The sequence below is a fragment of the Scaptodrosophila lebanonensis genome, unplaced genomic scaffold (genome assembly GCF_003285725.1).
Source record: "Scaptodrosophila lebanonensis strain 11010-0011.00,11010-0021.00 unplaced genomic scaffold, SlebRS2 tig00001410-arrow-pilon, whole genome shotgun sequence".
Taxonomy (NCBI): domain Eukaryota; kingdom Metazoa; phylum Arthropoda; class Insecta; order Diptera; family Drosophilidae; genus Scaptodrosophila; species Scaptodrosophila lebanonensis.
Window position 1 is genome coordinate 911204 of NW_022060738.1, and position 18726 is coordinate 929929.

The 18726-nt window shown below is 37.9% G+C and overlaps 1 protein-coding gene across 1 annotated transcript in view; it reads left to right on the forward strand.

The window, feature by feature from the left end:
- The window catches only part of LOC115630733 (alpha-N-acetylgalactosaminidase), a 51536-nt gene that overhangs the window by 24320 nt on the left and 8490 nt on the right, over positions 1–18726 (forward strand). The window contains exons 2-3 of the mRNA XM_030527387.1: positions 4817–4991; positions 7755–8186. Of these exons, the coding sequence (XP_030383247.1) occupies positions 4817–4991; positions 7755–8186 (607 nt within the window). The remainder of the gene's footprint in view (positions 1–4816; positions 4992–7754; positions 8187–18726) is intronic.

The window sequence follows — 18726 nt, forward strand, 5'->3', positions numbered from 1 at the left end:
GAGATGTTAGAATTCTCAGACGTTTCCATTTTGCATAATGGAACTACACTTATTTACATTGTCAAAATACCAAATTTCGAAACAACAACTTTCAAAATTATATAATAAAGCCAATAATAAAATCCAATAGCATTGTTAATCTTCCTGCAAAGGAAATCTTTGAAAACAAAAATAAAAACATAATGTTCGGCATTAAGAATCAATGTAAGAATTTCTATAACATTAAAATTTGTAACAAAAATAAGTTCGAAGATTTAAGTCAGAATAATTGTTTGCCTAAGTTACTCAGGGGAGAGCAAGCGATGTGTGAGTTTACCAACGCCGACCACATACCCATATTGGAGGAAGTCGACGAGGGAATCATTCTAGTGAACAACTTTAATGGCACCGTAACTTGGCAAGACAACGCGAAGCAGATAAAGGGAACATTCCTTATAAATTTCTGGAATGAGACAATCTCCATCAACGGCAAGGAGTTTAGCAATACAGAGATGACAATTGCTGAACCGGGAATACCACTTATCCAGCTAGCTCCAGTAGAAATAGAACGATTGAGAATTTTATCACTGGAAGCACTAGAAGGGCTTCACCTGGATAATACAGAAAAACTGCAAAAACTCCAAACCCACTCAAATATCAACCGGATCGCACTCTTGACTGCAATAGCATCCCTAGCCATCCTAACACTTACCCTCCACTGGTTCAGAAAGAAGACAATAAACCTACAGCTCGGGAACATCCATCCAGAGGTCACCCAGGTAGCACCAATAAACTTACAGCTCGGGAACATCAATCCAGAAGTCACCAAAGTAACGCGAAGTCCCCCAGCTACCACATACCAACCGACAAATACGCAGTTCAACAACATGCCATTTTTTTGATTACACTTGAGGACAAGTGTGAATCTGAGGGGGAAGAGTTAACAACGAAAATATTTAAAGTCTGTAAAAATGCAATTGTCTTCAAAACTTCAATTGCAATAAGATCCGGCAGGCAAGTGCAAGAGCCCCAATAGTGCTAACCTCAGCGTCTGGATAACTTCCCGCACGCGCAACCCAAAACCCCACTTCGCTGCAACAGCGGCTGCCGACGCCATCGCCACTGCCAACGCCGCCGTCGACACACACAGCTCTCATTAGGGTTTCTTTACCTTAGTTTGATTAGTCTTAAAATTGTAACCAACAAATAAAGTCCAAATTGGACAAATAAAAGTTTAATTTTTTTTTATAAAAATAATAAAAAGAAATTTAACTTGCATGCATGTTTCTCTTTACTTTTTCAACCGTAAGTAGAGAACCGCACACATAGACACGAACTGTTGCTTGTTCTGTGTGTGAGTGTGTGTATATGATGTCCCCAACTATTTGATATTTGCGTTCTTTGTTGTTGCTGCATAAAGTTACTAATGAAAAACCTAATGCTAAATGTAGTAAGCAAAGAAAAAATTACTTTTAAAAATGTTAAATATTTTTTAATTAATTAACATTTCAGGCTCTGTCAGTGCAAGACGAATGAACATACATACATACATAGATGTGTACATGTACATAGATGTGTACATGTACATAGATGTGTACATATGTATGTGTGTACATTTACACATTAGTGTCTCACATTTTGCTTTGGCTATTTCAATCGTTTGCACGTAACTAAACAAACAGCTGCTTGTATGTGTGTGTGTATATGTATACTTAGTTGTCCCCAACTGTTTGATATTTTGTATTGTTTGGTCTGCCTGCATTTGTAGAATGCATATCCTTGAACGCAAAGTTATAGATTTAGTTACGTAGATTACAGTCCCCAAATTTGAAATCAATCAGAAAAAATTTATAACACAAACTTTCCATTTGAAAAGGTGAATAAATATTAAAATCCCAATAATTCAAGCTCCACCACAAATTTCAAAAATCCGAGTATGCAGGTTTGTTTGTATTCTTTTATAGATTATAAAAATCAAAAGTTGATCGGTGCAGAAATTCAGAATTTTCAAACAGATTTTGGAGCTCGTTTTCCCCCTTTTTGCAAAAATCCCTTCTTAGTGGGCACCTACACTATGAAAAGATACTTAAGTCCAAATTTCAGCTTCCTAGCTTTTACCGTTTGGGCTGTATGTTGATCACCAATCAGTCAGTCAGGACAAACTGTTTTATATATATAGAGATGTATATAGAGATTAGAGACAATAATAAATTTGTAAATAATGATTCAAATAGTTTTCAGAGCAATTCTGTGACCGACCGATGTTTCTCAGAAAGAAAAACTAACTGAACACAGATTTACTCTCTCTCCATATTCCGATTCCCGTTGACAGGCAAAACATTGAGAGAGTTATATCCAAATAGGGCAAGGCTTAACAAATCCCTGTATGCTACGCTGACCAATAATAATTATGCTCTAACATACATGTGTGTATGTATTGAATATTTTTATTTCATTTAATTAATTAATTAAATTAATTAAATTCTTTAAATTAATTTTTTTTTGTAGGGTGATTCAGGGTATTTAAGAGTTGAATCTGCTCGGCTAGGATTCCTTTATTGTTTTTAATTAAATAACATTTCTTGCCCTGTGGTGGAATGGTGAATGTAAATATGTACACACATTAGTGTCTCACAGTTTGCTTTGGCTATTTCAATTGTTTGCACGCAACTACACGTATGTAAGTGTGTGTGTGTGTATGTATACTAAGTTTTGTCCCCAACTGTTTGATATGCATTTTATGTTGTTGGTTCTGCTTGCATTTGTAAAGCGAAACACTATATTTTTTCTATATTTTGAAAATCCTTGAATGCAAAGTTGAAGATTTAGTCATTACATTACATACATTACCCAAATTTGAAATCGACCGGAAAATTCCCCATGTTTTCACTTTTTTCGTGGCACTGCTGCTGGGGCAGACCAGCAACACTATGTTATGGTATTTTCCGGGTTTGACATTTTTTTATGAAGGCTCTACTGATTGCGTATTCTTTGTGTGATTGTTTTACAATTGGTGATTTGTATCTTCGATTTTTCGTATTTTTATTTTATTGAATATGAAAATGGTGGCAAAGTAAAGTTGATTGTGAAAGTTAGATATTAAAATATCTAGTTCCAGAAAATATTTAACTGGGAGCGAAAAACGAAAGAGAAATGGAGAAAAAGGGAGACTGAAATAAAAATAAAAAATGGCCTAAAATAAGGCAGTACTTAAAAAAGTATGACTTAAATAATGAATAGTATACCAGAATTATAAGATGCAGCACCCAACACCAGTGACTATCCAGATCCAGAACAACCACAACAAGGTAATAGCAAAAATCAAAGATAATTATATTTTAGCATGAACAATGTTGTATCTTCGCCATATGTTACTGATACTGTTACTTAAAGAGCTAACTGATCAAGTGAAAAGGTTCGTGAATGAAAACTAAGATTGTACTTGTATACCTAAGGGCCCTTTCTTAAAAGATAGTGACAATAGCTCTTTTCTAGAAATCCGGCATATAAGAAAATACTACATTTTTGGTTTATGGCTATGACAACTGGAAACATATTGTACAAGTAGATGCCATACAAATACACGATCATTTTTAAAATTAAAAACCTATTTAAGAGAGACAATGAGACAACTCTATGTAACTTGGCTATTCTGTCTATTGAAAATGCTATGCCCCGATCTTTAAACTTTGATAATAAATATCTTATTGAAATTATTTTTGTTATTTATTTCATTGAAAATGTATGCAGATTTCCTCTCGATGTTGTTCCTTCACCGAAAAGCTAGCGAATAGATGAAGAATGCTTTGAGATATTAAAAATAAATAAAATAAATAAATAAATAAAATAAGTAAATAAATAAAATTAAACGGTGTAAAATGTTATAACGAAATAATAGCCATGTCCGTCTGTATGAACGAAAGGAACTCAGAAGGTACTAGAGCTAGAATTAGCAAACTTGGTACCCAGGCTTCCCTAAGCCCTAGGCAGATCAAGTTTGTTATTTTTTTCCGATGCACCCCGCCCCCATTTCTTCGCTATTAGTGAATTCTCATAGCTCCCGTAATTCTTGGAATTTCGAATTTGGTAGTCACATCCAGTTAGAGTTTGTGTGTCCGTATGCCTAATTTCATCATGATAGGTTAATTATGAAGAAAGTTATAGCCATAAATATAATCTCTGCTGCGGGCTCAGTTTGGGCAGAGACTACATTTATGGGGTTCGTAAAATGTGCTGACTACCCGACCACTAAGAAATTCTGCCTCGGGTATTACTGGGTCGCTGTCGGCAGAGCTCGTAGGTATCGTGAGCCGCTGCCGACAGCAGAGGAGTGACGTAGGTGGTACCTGGTACTATATTTCTGAATGAATGTCTTCAGTTTTTTGGCTATCGGAAATAAATAGATCATTTGCAAATAAATAAACTTGTTACTAATATATTTTATACTACAAGTATTCTAAACTCTGAACGAAACTCTGCTGCTGTCGCCAGCGACCAACGGAGAAGTACGGCGAACCACGGCCGACCCGCACGACCTATGGCATCTGCCAGACGGCTCAGGCGACACTCTGCTTCAGTCGGCAGTGACCCACGGCGACCCGCGGAAGAATTTCCCGTGTGTGCGAATGAATTTTGCTCGCATTTTACGAAACCTGTTCACAATTGGCCTATCCTGATGAATCTTAATATACGGGACTCATAATCACTAACTGGTTGTAATATTAATCAAACCACTGTCGTCAGGCAATAGAACTGAAATTACTAAAATGTCTCAAAACTAAGCACTCGCACTTACATAACTACTTGTCAATATAAATCAACCAACATATTTTTCCAGCGAGCAGCTTTTTCAAACGATGGCTGACCTTTTAATAACAGAAGGATATGCGTCTGCTGGGTATGAGTTTATTAATATTGACGACTGCTGGCTTGATCGACGTCGAGCACCAGATGGCAAGCTTGTACCTGATGGCAAACGGTTTCCCAATGGAATACGAGCGCTGTCTGATTATGTAAGTTATGTATTTTGAACATCACTTTTAGTATACCTTTTTATACTCTGTACATGAAATGTACAAGAGTGTATTAGGTTTGCGTGAGCTGAAAAATGTAACAGACAGAAGGAGGCGTGGTAGACCCCCAAAGTATGTATGTATATTCTTGATCACGACATATGGCTGCAAGATCCTAATTGTTGAATACACTCGCAATCGGCGGAAGTTGATTTAACTTCTGCTTATTTATGACAATCTGTTAGGTTATGATTTTTAAGAGTCGCTGCTTCTTGTTTCCCGGTGATTTTTGATGCGTTTTTCAAGTACATAAACCAATAGCAGGATCACAGACAAGCATAAATTTATAATTTGCGATCATTAAAAAATGTGAGAGTATTTCATTGGCATGCGGTAAAGAAGAAAAACAAAGCTGAATACAAGATAAAAGAGAACGCTGCAGAGCAAGATAAGAGAGAACGCTACAGAGCAAGGCCGACAGTAAAATAGCTGGTACTCTTCCCAAAAAAGGAAAATTTAAACAAATCTATTAAAAAATTAAACTATTTTAAACTAGTATAGCCTTTCACCCTATGGGTAAAGGCTATAAAAAATTCAATTAATTAATTAAATTAAATTTATTTAATACAAACATACAAAAGTGATGACATGTTTATGTACAGTTTCAACAGCATACATTTACATCATCGTTTATATGCGTGTATGTATGCTATACATATTTATGTCAAAGCAGCAGCAACAACAGCTGCGGGCAGAGCTGCGGGGCAGCGATTATTTATGGCTATAACTTTTGTCATAATTACCCTTTTTGGTTCAACTTTGTGCTGCACACATACACTCATATAAGCATGCAGAGACACGATTCTATGTAAATTTATGTAAACATGAATCCACTTTTGTATACATATATATATTCAATAATTTGTATTTAATTTAATTACTTAATTTAATTAATATAATTTTTTAACATTAATTACACTTTTTTTTTATTATTTACTTTTTGGTGGGAGGTACAGGGTATTTAAGAGTTGAGCCTACTGTTTTCTTGTTTTCATTCATTTTGCTGTAAAAATGTATTTGTTTGGGCCCTAGAGCTGCAAAATAGTCGATGCTGACTGACGATCCTTTCTATTTTTTGTTGTTGGGATTATTGTTGAATGGTTTGTATAATTCAATCTATAGGGACTATTCTCCGTCGTTTTCCATTGTTCCATTGTAGTTCTAGGCAGCTGAGCTGAGAATGAGCTTAGAAAATGAGAGAAGTCCGGGGCGCCCAAAAACTTAAACCACTGACAAAAACATCGCCAAAATTTCCCAAATGATTCTGGACGTCCGCCAAATCCTAGTAAGGGAGATAGCTGATATTACCATATTTTGTACAATGAATTGGTTATGAGAAAGCTTTGGGCACGTTCTGTTCGGCATTTTCTCACTTTTGATCAAAAGCGTGTTCTCATATATCAGCCGTTTCCATGACAAAAATTCATAAATTTCACTTTGAACTGATTCAGGACCTTCTTTTTATTCCCAAAACTTATAGTTGCACTAAGAGGACAGAAATTTTACTCAAATGTAGAGGATATTATCTTCGTAAACAACAAATTTTAGGAACAATATCGACTTATTTTTGGGGAAGTTCATGAGATGGAAGCATCGCTGGGAACACTATGTTGACTTAAAAGGAAAAAACAAAGAAATGTTGAACCATAGTTAGACTGAGAACATTTTAAATCTCCCTCGTGTATTGTAAGAAAATAATTTACAAGTATATATTTTTTTAATGCTCTTTGTTTCCAGCTTTGTTGACTCTGAAACTCTTTTTATACTCTTTACATAAAATGTACAAAAGTATATTAGGTTTGCGCGAGCTGAAAAATGTAACAGACAGAAGAAGGCGTGGCAGACCCCACAAAGTATATATATTCTTGATCAGCATGACAAGAGCAGTCGATCTAGCCCTGTCTGTCTGCCTGTCCGTCTGTCTGTCCTTATGAACACCTGGATTTTTTAAAAAGAAGTTATAGCCATAAATATATTTGCTGCCCACGCGCTGCACCAGCGCTGTCCTCAGCTGTTGTTGATGCTGGTGCTTTGGTAACTGCAAACATGCTCACACAGACACGAACAGACGCCCATAGACATTCATACACTCACATAGACGCAATTTCTTTGTATATGTTCAATAATACACCCTTTACGTGAGTTCTAATACCAAAATAGGTAAAATTGATCACATTTTTTTTCTTAATTTTTTTAATTTCTACAATTATTCTACACATATGTACAGAGTATTTTAAAGTCGGGACACCCGACTTTAGCTGTTTTACTTGTTCTACCCTGTACCTTATGGTAAGAAGGGTATATTAAGTTTATGCAAAGTAAGTAACAGACAGGAGGAAGCATCTCCCACCCCATAAAGTATATATATTCCGCCCGTCTGAATGAACACCTGAATTTTGGGAACGGCTAAACGCACAATCAAACATGGTATGTAGACGCTCCTGGTCCCTGGGCAACACGAGTCCATTTTATTACATAAACAACAAACGTAATACACCTACAAATATCTACTTTCACTTCAGTACTACGCCCACAATCAGCAGCTTCAGCTGTGGGTGCATATAAGTCAGTGTCGGAAGTTTGTCTGGGTACGGGTGTTTCACTGTCGGCTTGTTCGGCCTTCTCTGTTGTATTGATTGTCATTCTAAAATCAGGTCTTGGTAAAATATCTAATAACTAAAAAGAACATTGTGTATCTTTCAGATTCATTCCAGAGGCTTAAAATTCGGTATTTACGAAGATTTTGGAAATTATACTTGTGCTGGGTATCCAGGTATAATAGGATATGAGAAACTTGATGCGCAACTATTCGCAGATTGGAATGTTGACTATGTTAAGCTGGATGGTTGTTATGCCTTACCACAGGATATGGATAGAGGCTATACAGAATTTGGAAAACTTTTAAATAATACTGGTAAACCGATGGTCTATTCATGTAGCTGGCCTGTTTATCAAATATATGCTGGTATCCAACCTAATTTTTCGGCAATAAAAACACATTGTAACCTTTGGAGAAACTATGATGATATTCAAGATTCCTGGATGTCCGTTGAAAGCATAATTGATTATTATGGCAATAACCAAGATATAATCGCACCCAACGCAGGCCCTGGACATTGGAATGATCCTGATATGGTAGATATGACCTTATGATATTATTTATGTTCTTACCGACAAATTTGAGGTAGACAGAAAATTCTTAAGATTACTGCAATCGGGAGTCATACTGTGAGAAATACATCTAGCTCATGGTCTTTATACTTTGGGACTATCTGCATGTTGTAACGTTACTATCTGGGGTGCCAGAGAAAACTCTCGATATTTCGGCTACAGTTGTTTTTGAATTTTCTTAAAAAATCCGTCGTTGCAACAGAACTTCTAAAGATTTCATTTTTTCGAACTTCCTCTCCAAGCCTGCTGTTAGCAAAAGCTGACTCATAATGACTCATTGTCTAACAGTCTCGACTGAGTTGCCAGCGCACGAATTTAAATCTGGCAGTTCCGTATTATCATATTTATTTTTCTTTTCGTGTTTGCATTTTTAGTAAATTTGGTACATAACTTATAATAATTGTAAAGATTTTTTTAAATAATTAAATGGCGCACGCCTAACTCATAAATAAACAAGATAGAACGCTACAGTCGAGCAAGCCCGACAGTAAAATAGCCTGTACTCTCCACAAAAAAGAAAAATTAAAAAAAAAAAAAATTTAAAAAAAATAAATTATTAAAAAAACAAGATAGAACGCTACAGTCGAGCAAGCCCGACAGTGAAATAGCCTGTACTCTCCACAAAAAGGAAAAATTAAAAAAAAAAAAAAAATTAAAAAAAAATTAAATTATTAAAAAAAATTAATGAATGAATTAATTAAAATAATTAATTTAATTAAATTAGAATACATGTTTATGTTCAGTTTAAACAGCATGCATTTACATCACGTACCTATGCGTGTTCATATGCGTGTATGTATGCAGCACAAAGTTGAACAAAAGCAGCAACAACAACAACAGCTGCGGGCAGCGCTGCCGACAGAGCTGCAGGCAGCGCATGAGCAGCGATTTTACTTATGGCTATAACTTTCTTCAGAATTGACCTATCATGATGAAATTTGGCACACGGACACATTAGTACTAACTGGATGTACCTACCAAAATTTTTTAAATTCCGAGAATTACGGAAGTTATAAGAAAAAATACGAATTGCGGGGGAGTGGGGGGGTGTATCAGAAAAAATAAACAAACTCGTTCTGCCTAGGGCTTATAGGAACCTTGATACCAATTTTGGTTATCCTAGCTCTTGTACTTACTGAGATCCTTGCGCTCATACAGACAGACGGACAGACGGACAGACGGACAGACGGTCAGACGGACAGACGGACATGGCTATATCGACTCGTCTTCTCATCCTGATCAAGAATATATATACTTTGTGGGGTCTGCCAAGCCTCCTTCTGTGTGTTACATACATGCGCACAAAACTAGTATAGCCTTTCACCCTTTGGGTACATGCTATAATGAATGAATTAATGAATGAATTAAATTAAATTAGAATACATGTTTATGTTCAGTTTAAACAGCATACACTTACATCACGTACCTATGCGTGTTTATATGCGTGTATGTATGCAGCACAAAGTTGAACAAAAGCAGCAACAACAACAACAGCTGCGGGCAGCGCTGCCGACAGAGCTGCAGGCAGCGCATGAGCAGCGATTTTACTTATGGCTATAACTTTCTTCAGAATTGACCTATCATGATAAAATTTGGCACACGGACACATTATTATTAACTGGATGTACCTACCAAAATTGATTTTAAAATTCCGAGAATTACGGATTATAAGAAAAAATACGAATTGCGGGGGAGTGGGGGGTGTATCAGAAAAAATAAACAATCTCGTTCTGCCTAGGGCTTATAGGAACCTTTATACCAATTTTGGTTATCCTAGCTCTTGTACTTACTGAGATCCTTGCGCTCATAAAGACAGACGGACATGGCTATATCGACTCGTCTTCTCATCCTGATCAAGAATATATATACTTTGTGGGGTCTGCCACGCCTCCTTCTGTGTGTTATATACATGCGCACAAAACTAGTATAGCCTTTCACCCTTTGGGTACAGGCTATAAAAAGTGATGTTTGAAAAATATAATTTTTATAGCCCAGCCCCCATACCATTCTCTGTCTTACAAATAAAATAAAATTTCTCCATCAATCTATACAATATGATGGCACTCATATTATGGTGAGCTTGTACATAGTTGCTTGCTATGCACATAGAACTATTTACTACCAAAGGCTAACACATATTTTTTGTGTAAAAGCATCTTTGGAAGAACTCGTAATGAAATAAACCAACGCTCCAATTTCTTATGTGCTAAAAATTTAATATTTTACTCTTTCTTATTCTCTGAACATTGTACTTTTTGTCTATCCGGATCATGTCAAGTGGTTTTCCCCTCCATATGTATTTGAAGCCTTTTCCTTATCTAGTGCATTGCGCACCCACCCTTAACCACTATCGCTCCATATGCATATGAATTTCTTGCTATCTCCCATGCGTTGGTTTGCAGCACTACTGCACGCGACTATTTGTAACGGTTAAACTACACGGACTGGGCAGCGCTTGGGCAGCGCGTGGGCAGCAAATATATTTATGGCTATAACTTCTTGTTAAATCGGTCTATCATAGTGAAACTTGGCATACGGACACATAATGACTAACTGGAGGTATTTCCCAAATTTGAGAGGGGGGAAGGACGGAAATTCCAAAATACATTTTCTGCGTATTTACATAAAGCATCTTGGACTAAAATTTGGTGTGCCTAGGTCTTATAGTCTCCAAGATATAGGCAATTATACGAATGGAGCATCGGGAAGGGAAATGTACAAGAGTATATTAGGTTTGCGGGAGCTGAAAATGTAACAGGCAGAATGAGGTGTGGCAGACCCCACAAAGTATATATATTCTTGATCAGCATGACAAGACGAGTCGATCTAGCCCTGTCTGTCTGTCCGTCTGTCCGTATGAACACCTGGATCTCAGAGACTATAAGAAGTAGAGACACCAAACACAAAGATGCGTATTTTGGTGTGTGTATTTTGGAATTTCCCTCTCTCCCCCCTCTCCCATGCAAATCGCGATTTCCCCCGTAATTCTTAGAATTTCGAACTTAAATTTTGCAAATACCCAGTTAGTAATTATGAATCCGTATGCCAAGTTTCATTATGATATACCGATTTAACAAAAAGTTATAGCCATAAATATATTTGCTGCTGCTGTTTGGTTGACTGCTAACATGTTTACTCAGACACGAATATACGAGCATATACATACATACACTCACATAGACGCAATTGCTTTGTATATGTGCAATTATACACCCTTTACGTGAGTTCGAATACCAAAAGAGGTACAATCGATAAAAAAAAATTTTTGTTTAATTCTCATACTTTTTTTTAATTTATATATTTATTCTAAACATATGTACAAAGTATTTCAAAGTCGGGACACCCGCCACTTGTTTATTAAAAATAAATAGGCGACACTCGCGTTTACTTATTGACATTCGGTTTTTCTTTTAACAACTTTAAATTTCGGTCACTGCTATTTATGGAGTTTAATGTTATTTCTTTTCTATTCACTTTTCTTGAATATCTTTAAATTCTTTTTCGGTGCTGACTAGACACGTCTGCACTCTCTGACGGGTGGAAATAGAAACTGCCGAAGGTTAGCTTCTATCGTCTGACTTAACCCTTTTTCCTTTCGAAAGTGGTGAAAGCGCCATCATAGGAGACACTGAACCGCCTATGACAATTAAAATTTTCCCCATGCCAACCAATCTACGATCTAAGACCGTTGCACAGTGGGGCCTTCTGACTTTTTTCGTTGCAAAAATCATATCTCTTGAACGGATAAAGACATAAATGTTGACGGTGCAATATTTGCTTATAAAACTGAGAAGTTTTTAAAATAAAATAAGATAGAACGCTACAGTCGAGCAAGTCCGACAGTAAAATAGCCTGTACTCTCCACAAAGAAGAAAAATTAAAAAAAATAAAAGTATTAAAAAAATTAAATTATTTAAAAAAAGAGAAAATGCTACAGTCTAGCAAGTCCGCCAGTAAATTAGTCTGTACTCTCCACAAAAAATGAAAATTAAAAAAAAATTATTTAAAAAAAATTAAATTATAAAAAAAATTGAATTAATTAATTAAATTAATAAAGAACATTTATTTAATACATACATAGAAGACATGTTAATGTTCAGTTTTAACAGAATACATTTACATCAAATGCGTGTATGTATGCAGCACAAAGTTGAACCAAAGCAGCAACAGCAACAACAGCTGCGGGCAGAGCGAAAATATTAAGAAAAATAAAAAAAAAATTTCATCGATTATACCTCTCTCGGTATTCGAACTCACGTAAAGGGTACATAATTGCACATATACAAAGCAATGAAAGTCGATACGCGTATATTCGTGTATAAAACAAACTTGCACAGCGTACACACATAAGTCATCTTTGTGCAAAATTTGGTGTCTCTAGTGAGATGAGTCTGTCACGCCTCCTTCTGCCTGTTACATTTTTCAGCTCGCGCAAGCCTAGTATACTCTTGTACATTTCATGTACATCACAATTTAGTAATGCGTCAAAAAGATTGCAATTTTGATCAGCATGACAAGACGAGGCGATCTATGTCTGTCTGTCTGTATGTCTGTCTGTCCGTATGAACACCTGGATCTCAGAGACTATAAGAGGTACAGACACCAAACTTTGCACAAAGATGCGTTATGTGTGTACACTGTCCAATTTTTTTTATTTTCCCTGCACAGTTTCTCCCGTATCAGGATTTTCCCGATGTTCCGTTCGCATATTCATTTCTGTCTTGTTTCTTTTTGTAGGGGTGGTAGCTGACCCCGCTGGACTCTAGCATTCCTTTCTTGTTATACTTCCTTGTCTAGCGGACTTGACTGCCTAGGGTCATGACATACAGACACATAATCACTAACGGGATGTAATTATCAAATTTTAGTTCAAAATTCCAAGAAATTCGGGAATTATGAAACAAAAACACGATTGCGTTGGAGTGGGGGGGAGGGTGTATCAGATCAGCTGAGATGCTAGAGATGGGCATGTGTCGGATGCTCTATGTGCTAGAGCATCAAAACTATCGATAGTTGAATCCGTCGATACAATCAATATTTCCATCGAAGTTTGAATGCAATAAATAATCACATCTTATAATTTGTTGAGATCAATTAGAACAAATCATATACAAACATACATATGTACATCTGCCCGCAACGCGAAGCAAAATATGCGTAGGTCCGGTTTCGGTTTCTGCTTTACTATCGTTTACGCAGTCGTTGCCTAGCGACGGTAACTGTAAACTTTTGGCATTTTGCCTTTGAGCCAATGACTTGCAGTTGTTGTTGTTTTTCGTTTTAACAATTTGATTTAAAACCATAGAACATTATTTATTACAATCAAACAACAATGCTCGATTGGCCAATGTATACATACATACATACGAATGTACATACATGCTATACATGTACGTACACAGGCATACATACATACATATGAATGTACATATGCATGCATGTTTCTCTTTACTTTTTCATACATAGACACGAACTGTTGCGTGTTCTGTGTGTGAGTGTGTGTATATGATGTCCCCAACTATTTGATATTTGCGTTCTTTGTAATTTGTTGTTTTTGCATAAAGTTACTAATGAAAACCCTAATGCCAAATGTACTTAACAAAGAAAAAATTACTTTTAAAAATGCTTTGGCTTTTTCAATCGTTTGCACGCAACTACCCGAACAGCTGCGTGTATGTGTGTGTATGTATACTTAGTTGTCCCCAACTGTTTGATATTTTGTATTGTTTGTTCTGCCTGCTTTTGTAAAATGCATATTTTGAAAATCCTTGAACGCAATGTTGTAGATTTAGTTACGTAGATTACAGTCCCCAAATTTGAAATCGATCGGAAAAAATTTTTAACACAAACTTTTCATGAAAAGGTGAATAAATATTAAAACCCCAATATTTCAAGCTCCACCACAAATTCGAAAATCCAACTATGCAATTTTGTTTGTATTCTTTTATAGATTTTAGAAACCAAGTTTTAAGTCGATCGGTGGAAAAATGAGGATTTTTCAAACAAACTTTGAGCAAGTTTTCCCCCCATTGGAGCTTGAATTTTCCAAAATCCCTTCTTAGTGCGCACCTACACTATGATAGGATACTTGAGCCCAAATTTCAGCTTCCTAGCTTTTACCGTTTGGAATGTGGGCTGTTGAGGCGGTTTTCTTTTGTGCCCCAAGATTATTTTTACAGGAAAACTCCTATATTTCAGGCCCCGAGAAAAATCTGAAAAACCAAGTATGCAGTTTTTTTTTTTAATTTTGGGAGTATACACACTAAGTTTGAGGTTAATCAGATGTAAATTGTAAACTGATTTTTCATACAAACTTTGGAGCTCGATTTCCCCCCTTTGGAGCTCGAATTTTCCAAAAACCCTTCTTAGTGCGCACCTACACTATGATAGGATACTTGAGCCCAAATTTCAGCTTCCTAGCTTTTACCGTTTGGAATGTGGGTCAAAACAAATTATTTTAATTCTCTTACTTTTTTTAATTTCTATAATTATTGTAAACGCATTGCTTCTGCCTTCGTCTGGCAGCATACGCACCATTTATTGGAATTTACATCGTTCCCATTGTTGTTTCGTCGGTGAACGAATAATCGCTGTAAAGATCGTCAGTTAGTCGCATAATTAACTTGTCACTATCAGCTGCATTGGATTCTTTGGCTGCTGCATTTACAATTATTTAGTTCACGTTTTTTCAATTTACATTGCACAGCAATATGTCGATCGAAAAACTTAAGGCCAAGAGAGGTAATATTAAACGTAATATATCTCGCATAAGGTATTTGGTTGAAATAAAGGATGAGTCCAATGATGAATTGCAATGTCGCTTGGGGAAATTAGAGTCATATTTTAAAATGGCTTAAACTTTGCAAACTGATATTGAAAGCTTGGACCCTACCGATAATGGTCGCGCAGATATGGAAGACACATATGTGGAAATTAAGCTGTGCATTAAGCAACAACTCGGAGGAAAATTAAATACTACTGTATTTCCTTCGGAATCAGAACCGTCTGCAGCTACCATTAAGTCATCGTCACTGCCAAAGCTGTCGCTACCGACATTCGATGGGATTACGCCAATTACGCCAATTATCAATCAAGGCAACTAACATTTCGACAAGGTCAAAAGACTCCGCCTTTATATCAACTGCCTCGGAAGTGCCTTCACCGGCTTATCGTTGCCGCACTTGCAATAGAGGGCATCATTCATCGCTGCATCATGGACAACCATTGCAACATTCGCACACATCGCTCACGCGAGTAATAACGTGTTTCACCAAGTGCAAGCTGCATCACATTTTCACAAGAATTTTTTTGCTCCTGGTGATCAGATTCTCTTGGCAACTGCTATGGTGTTGGTCAAAGATTCATCAGGTGAATACAAGCTTGGTAGAGCGTCGCTACATTTATGGTCTCAGGTTAACTTTATGACTGAACACTTCACCCAAAAACTTCGCTTGCATCGAAAAAGGCACCACATCGGGATCCGTGGTATCGGTGATTCCTTAACTAGATTAAGATAAGGCTCGTACAACAACATCAATAAAGTCACGAACATCCAATTATCAGTTGACGCTGCAATTCGGAATTACGTCGCACATAGCGTACCAGCCTGACACCGAAATTGACATCTCAAATTGGAATTTGCCTGCTACTGCACCGTTGGCAGACGATAATTTTTTTAAGTCTCGACTTATCAACTTGCTGCTGGGAACTGAAGCATTTTTGAAGTGGTTGCTGTTGGTCAAATTCGTATCGGACCAAACCTACCCATTCTGCAGAAAACCCTGTTTGGTTGGGTCATCTCCTGCAAAAATCAGTATCAACGTAGCCAGAACCTACCATTGTGATAGGCCATTGTGGAGGACTCAATTGATAAACACTTGCAACACTTATGGAAAATCAAGTCGATAGAACGCCCGATTAAGGAGCATCACCCAAATCATCGTCGCTGCGAAAATAATTTTGTCGCCACTACTCATAAGGATGCTATCGGGTGCCATGGAAGCTCTGTCGCAACAGCTCGGAATCGACTTTTTGCCATAGAAAGACACCTGTCGCGCCTACCCGATATTCGCTCACAGTACATATCCTTCATGCAAGAATATGAAGGTCTTGACTACATGTCGCGCGTCTAAAGAAACCGCACTATTACATTCCACATAATTTTGTACTCAGGCCGAGCAGCTCATCAACAAAGCTCAGAGTCGTCTTTGAAGCATCATGTCGCACGACATCTAAAATATCGCCTTATGATTTGCTTTTGATCTGCCCTACCATTCAAGATGAGCTCTACATGCAGCTGCTACGTTTTCGAATGCATCGGTTCGCTTTCACAGCTGATGTTACAAAAATGTACAGGTAAGTACTCCTTACCAAAAACGATAGAAAGTTCCAGTATATCTTTTGGCGAGCCTCTCCAGATAAGGATTTACAAACTTTCCAACTTATGTAAGGGACGGCTTCAACGCCATATCTCGCAATACGTAGTTGCAGTACCTGGCGGATGAATGTAAAAACGAGTTTCCTGTTGGAGCTGCAGCTGTCAAGTCTGCTTTTTACGTGGATGATCTGCTATGTGGAGCAGTCGATATCGACGCCGTGCAAACCCTGAAATGGGGGATTACTGCAATAGTCTTGGAAATTTTCCCCTATGCAAATGGAACTCAAATCTTCGAGAACTTATGGAAGACCAAGGTACTAATCAGCAAAGTGATGCGTTCAGTTTTACATTCACGCCAAAAGAAGTGTATACCACTGCTACAAAACAGACAAAACGGCCTATTGTCCCCACTCGTCGTATCATGAAAAATCAGGAATCAGGAATTATGGCTTCTGAAACTCGACTGGGACGAGTCTGTCCCACAATCCTTACTTAATTCTTGGACTTGCAGTCCTTGAACTCCATCTCGTAGCTAACTTTTCCTCGATATTGCCTCGCCGAGCCCTTGCAGAATTCAATTACATGGCTTCTGCGATGCATCAATCAGAGCATATGGCCGATTCATTTATTTCATGGACATATTAACTTGCATAATCTGGATCGATATGACATGATTACCGCCAGTAAGCAACGATTTTGAAAGCGCTGGATATAAACGAGTTACGAGCACGTACTAAGTGGACGTCAACATCACCAAACTTAGCTTCGTGTGGTGCACTTCCGCACTACCACTGCAACATGCTGCAGACCCATACACAAACTGGCAAAACTACATGCGTGTCATTTCAAAGAGGCCGGGATGTTGGGTCAAACTAACCACACTCGCAGTTAAAAAACATTATACTTAGGTTAGGCTGGTGTGAATTTTTTTCCTACCCTGCCACTTAGGCCAGAGGAGGCCCGTTGTGATGCCATATAATCTCTCTCTTTACTGGTTCGCCCCTAACCACCCAGAACATCTAAGGAATTTGGATAAGCTTGCTATCTCAGTACTATGTACTTCTGCTAGATTGCTGAAAAAAGGTCGCCCTAGTGTGGCAAATCTTCGCCTGCTTTAAGCTAGGACGCTTCGGCGTCCCTGCAGCTTCTGCAGTCATTATATGGGATGCCAAGCCTGGCGGCGTGGACAATGTCCAGTACTTACTGCCAGTACCGTTTAGATTTCTGATATACTTAACTTTATGAGCTGAGTTGTTCTTTTAGTGTCCAAAACTGGCCATGCTAGCTTTGCTTTGGCACACTGGTTGGTGTTGTCCCATCGCCGTTGGGTTAACGCCCTTGTATGGCTACGCGTAAGTAGACGGAAACAGACTATCGGCATGCCAATGCCTTCCTTGTCAGTGTGGATGCATATTTGCGTGGTTCCTTCCCTAGCCAGTTCATCTGCAATGCAGTTCCCCTCTATATTCCGGTGTCCCGGTACCCATATGAGGTTTGTACAGACATCTCGTTGAGATTTCTACTGCAGTCTGTGATAACGTTGGAGTTGTCCAGATTGGCCTCTAGTGCTTTAAGCGCTGCTTGACTGTCTGAATAAATATAAATTGGTCTACTATCAATTGTGGTTGCTAGTAGGTGCAGCGTAGCGACATTAATAGCGGAGACTTCTGCCTGATAGACACTGGTCTGGTAGGCGGAAGGAGAGTCTCAGACCCAGATCGGGTGTGAAGATTCCTCCCCCGACGCACCCTGCCAGTTTTAGGCCGTCAGTAAAAACATTTATGGAGTTGTTTCTCAAGTGAGGGAGGTGCTTCTACTATAGACGAGTAGGTATGCTAACCGTGTAGTGCCTGGCAAAGGTGACCACCGGCGTGTGATAATCCGTGTGGGCCGAAACCCCTGTCCATGTTAAAGATTCCCTAAGCCTCAGGGTTTATTAGTGGCTATTTCTTACCTATAATGTCCAGGGGAGATATCCAAAATTATGTTAAGTGAACCATTTAGAGTGGTGCGGAGGGCCCCACTGATGCAAAGCTCCGCCGATCTCTGAACTCTGCTGAGTTTCGACAGAAGGATAGTTTTACGTAGTGCCGGCCACCATACTAAGATTCCATACAATAGTATGGG